This window comes from Apodemus sylvaticus, chromosome 19 (assembly GCF_947179515.1).
Source record: "Apodemus sylvaticus chromosome 19, mApoSyl1.1, whole genome shotgun sequence".
Classification (NCBI taxonomy): domain Eukaryota; kingdom Metazoa; phylum Chordata; class Mammalia; order Rodentia; family Muridae; genus Apodemus; species Apodemus sylvaticus.
Genome location: NC_067490.1, coordinates 105,206 through 109,434, shown reverse-complemented (window position 1 = coordinate 109,434; position 4,229 = coordinate 105,206). Strand labels below are relative to the sequence as shown.

Genomic DNA, 4,229 nt, shown 5'->3' with positions numbered 1-4,229 from the left:
AAAATGCCTGAAATTAAAGGACAGAGAATATTGAGGATGACCTAGATGCATCTGCCTGCAGAGTGTCTATATGGAGTACAATGGATCCATCAACTCTGAAAGCATGCCTAATTTCTGACTAAAATATCCATTCTAAGAGCTCCTGTCAAAATACATTTTTATTTACGCAAATATACATGCAAAAATATCTAGAGAAGCATTTTTTATTAAAGACACAACTGAGAAACACAAAAATCGTCATTAACACAATAGTAAATAAATGGTTTATGGCATATTAAAACAACAAAATCCAGTGTGGGATAGAGGTTATACTCTGCTGTTAACATGGGCCACAATAAATGATTTTCAGAAAGATGTTGTTGAATTAATGGTGGTAGAGACAAAAAACTGCAACACACAATTTTTCTTGCACCTTGTTAAATTCACAGTAATAGTTACACAGGGCTCAGTAAAACATATTCAATTGGGCCAATATAGATATGAAGAAAGGATGGAGAAATAGAAAATTTAGTTATGGTTAAAGAAGTAAAATTATCTGAACTGCACACATGTACACACCTATATGTTAAACAAATTATTGATGGAAATTTAACATGGAAACTGTTGAAATTCCTTAAACATTCTATATAGGCAGGTTATGAAGGTAAAAGTTATTAGCTTTCTTTTTTTTTTTCTTATATTGAAATGACTGAAATATCAGAGATCACATAATCTCCTTCCAAATGGCCTTCTGGGAAGGTTCAGCTTTGGATGCAATACAGCATGAAATTAATTGCCATAATGGGAGACCTGGGCCCCTGTGATATTTCCATTACAGTGGCCTGTATCCTTGCACAATCTCTCCTGATTTGCTACTCTTCAGATAATTACATTCTCAAATAGTAGCACCTACACACAACACAGTGCTGAGAAACTGATTGTCATTCAAGGTAATAACACTATGAGCTCTCTGGCTCAGATTTCAATATTGTTTCAATGCTATTTTCCATATGAAAGAGTGAAGGAAATTATCTTCTGCACTAGTTTTCTACCACTTATGTCCTGATTTACGTCTATGCATGTGTGAGATTCTTAACAAGATTCAGGTTTCAAGTGATGTTCGCTCACCTGGGTGAAAAGAGACAGCAAGGACCTCAGATGTGATCAGGAGTATATCAGGGAGAAAAATAACTCTTCTAGAAACCCAATGAGCATATTCTAGTAGAGAGGTGGTCCACAGTCATGAATTTGTCTCATAAAATTCTTTGGAGGTTGCCCAAGTTTTTAAGTGTTTTAGAGGTAATATAGAATGTTTCATTTTATCAAGATGGGTTAGATGCCCACAAACAGGAGTCAGACAGAACTGGTATGTCTACCATCATTTCATTTCTTTGATGACTTCAAAGTGAGAAAATGATAGCCATGTATTTGTGTTTGTATGCATGCATAGTTATATAACTATGTGCACATATTAGAATTGGAACTATATATTCAATATATGTTACAGTTACTCTAAGCTAATGCAATATGGGTACATATTATGCATATGCACATATAATAACAATGTGTATGTGTCTAGACTTATACGTATTATCAGTATATATGTGAGTGTACATACACACAAAATGGTTTGCTCCTCAGGAATTCCTTTTTATCTTTTTATCACTGTGTAGCCCTCTTCCTAATTTCAGTCATCACTCAGATACTTCACATTGTTTTTGGCTGTTAGGTGCTGGATCCCTTACTCAGCCCTCCCTGACTTAATTTTCACTGACTTCTGTAACAGATTTACATAATAAATGAAATTTGTTAATAGTTAAGAAAAATTCATATGTTAAATCCACAATTAATTTTCCTAATAATAAGAAAATTATAGTATATGAAATGTAAGGAAGAATTTTAAGGTGTGAGTGGCTGTATGTCAAGTACCAACTGAATTACACATCGGTGTAGTGGTCACAGTTTGAGGCACAAAAGAAAGCAGTGAGTTCACCTTAGATGTTTGTATTTGTAAATATTGCAAGTTTCTAAAAGTTATTCCTTTAATCTTGTTGAGCAATTAATGATTGTTAGGTACACATAGAAGCATCCTTTTGCATGAGGATCCCTAATTATACTGGCAATTATACTCAATATATGTTACAGTCACTATAAGCTAATGAAATATGTATATATATATATATATATATATATTATGTATGTGCACATATAATAACAATGTGTATGGGTCTAGATTTATGCAAACTAGGATCCCTAATTATACTGGAAGATATACCCTAAATTCAGATTCATCCACCTTCTCATTCAATATATAAATCCAGAAAGCCAATAATGCTACCCACCACCATATAGCTATGGAACAGAGCTGTGTAAATGCAATCTAATCCCTATTTGCCGCAAGTTGGTAGCTGGTAGACTGGACAAGCTAATGATTCTTACAAGAAACATGTTTCTGAACACATGTATGCATAAAATTTAAAATCCTGACATACATTTTAATGCAGTTTCATCAATACAAATATGTTTGATCTTTTACATCAAAAGTGGCCTTTATAATATCCAGAACCTGTTAATTTTTTTAAAAACATTTTTTAAAAACTGCCTTATTTAAGGATTGTAGTTGAGGGAAGTAATTTTTTAAATAATTAACTAAGCATTAAAGACACTAAACTATTTTATTTAATTTGAATGAATTGTTATCAGCTATAAATGGCTGATACATATATTCCTTTGATGTACTTTCTTCTGTGAGAAACTCTGTCTCAGCTTCACACAGTTAATACTTAAGCAAAGACTTTAATTCCACAGTGTCTTTGTACTTCTCTAAAGATTCATATCCTTTCTGTGACAAAATCTACTTCGATTTCCATAAGACCCTGCATAATAAATCAATGTGTTTGTTCAGTGTCAGTATTTTTAATTATTTTATAGACAATGATTTTATGACTTTCTATTAATCTAATATTTTCCTTCTTGTCTACACCAGGTGATAGGGATGATTAACAGTAGTGTCAACAGTGACTTCATTCTGGTGGGTTTCTCAGATCAGCCTCAGCTGGAAAGAAGACTCTTCATAGTAGTTTTAATTTCCTATCTTCTCACTCTGGTGGGAAATACAATCATTATTCTGATCTCTTCAATAGATTCTAAACTCAAAACCCCTATGTACTTTTTCCTCACTCACCTATCCTTCGTTGACATCTCTTTCACTACCAGCATTGTCCCCCAGCTGCTATGGAACCTAAAAGGACCAGCAAAGACTATCACAGTTATGGGCTGTGCAGTGCAGCTTTATGTCTCTCTGACTCTGGGCTCTACTGAGTGTATTCTCCTGGCAGTAATGGCTTTTGATCGCTATGCTGCTGTCTGCAAACCTCTCCACTATGTAGCTGTGATGAATTCACAGCTCCGCCGGGCTCTAGCAGGAATCTCGTGGCTCAGTGGAATTGGAAATGCTCTCATTCAAGGAACAATCACTCTTTGGCTCCCACGTTGTGGCCATCTGTGGCTCCACCATTTCTTCTGTGAAGTCCCCTCCATGATCAAGCTTGCCTGTGTGGACATTCATGCCAATGAGGTCCAACTCTTTGTAGCCTCATTGGTCTTGCTGCTCTTACCCTTAGCACTGATACTGACATCCTATGGACATATAGCCAAGGCAGTTATAAGAATCAAGTCATCCCAAGCTTGGCGTAGAGCCCTGGGCACATGTGGATCCCACTTGATGGTTGTGTCTCTCTTTTATGGGAGTATCACAGCCATCTACATCCAGCCGAACAGTTCATATGCCCACACCCATGGGAAGTTCATCTCTCTCTTTTACACTGTTATGACCCCAACCCTTAATCCCCTCATCTACACACTGAGGAATAAGGAGGTGAAAGGGGCTCTGGGACGACTCTTCAATAGAGCCTCTGGAGCATGCAAACGAAGTAGAGCACGTGGTGACAAGATCCTGAACTGATCCTCTAGTGTATGATCTTGCACTGCAGTCATCTTGGCCTCTGAAGCTCACTATATAGTTTGCCATTGTTGTAATGCACTTCGCCTTGAGCCTGTTGTCTTCTCAGTCTCTTCCCAGGATGTTTTAGGACTTAGGTGAGGCAATATTTCCTTACATCCCTAGAAGTTCATGACTCTTTTGGTACTCATACTCTCCAATTTGTCCCATCCCTACTTTTTTTTCTCCTTGGCATATGAACTCACAAACATAATCATAATGTTCCATATCATGTCCCTCCCCAGGAATA

At 36.4% G+C, this 4,229-nt stretch overlaps 1 protein-coding gene across 1 annotated transcript; it reads left to right on the top strand.

Annotated features, from left to right (window-relative positions):
- The first annotated feature begins 2,974 nt into the window (after window positions 1–2,974).
- LOC127670055 (olfactory receptor 2G3-like) lies at window positions 2,975–3,943 on the top strand. The gene has a single exon (XM_052164332.1). It carries the CDS (start codon window positions 2,975–2,977, stop codon window positions 3,941–3,943), a length of 969 nt encoding a protein of 322 aa, XP_052020292.1.
- Window positions 3,944–4,229: the final 286 nt, after the last annotated feature.

Bases quoted from the DNA above. Each gene is read 5' to 3' on its own strand.
- LOC127670055 (XM_052164332.1), top strand. From the start codon at position 2,975: ATGATTAACAGTAGTGTCAACAGTGACTTCATTCTGGTGGGTTTCTCA.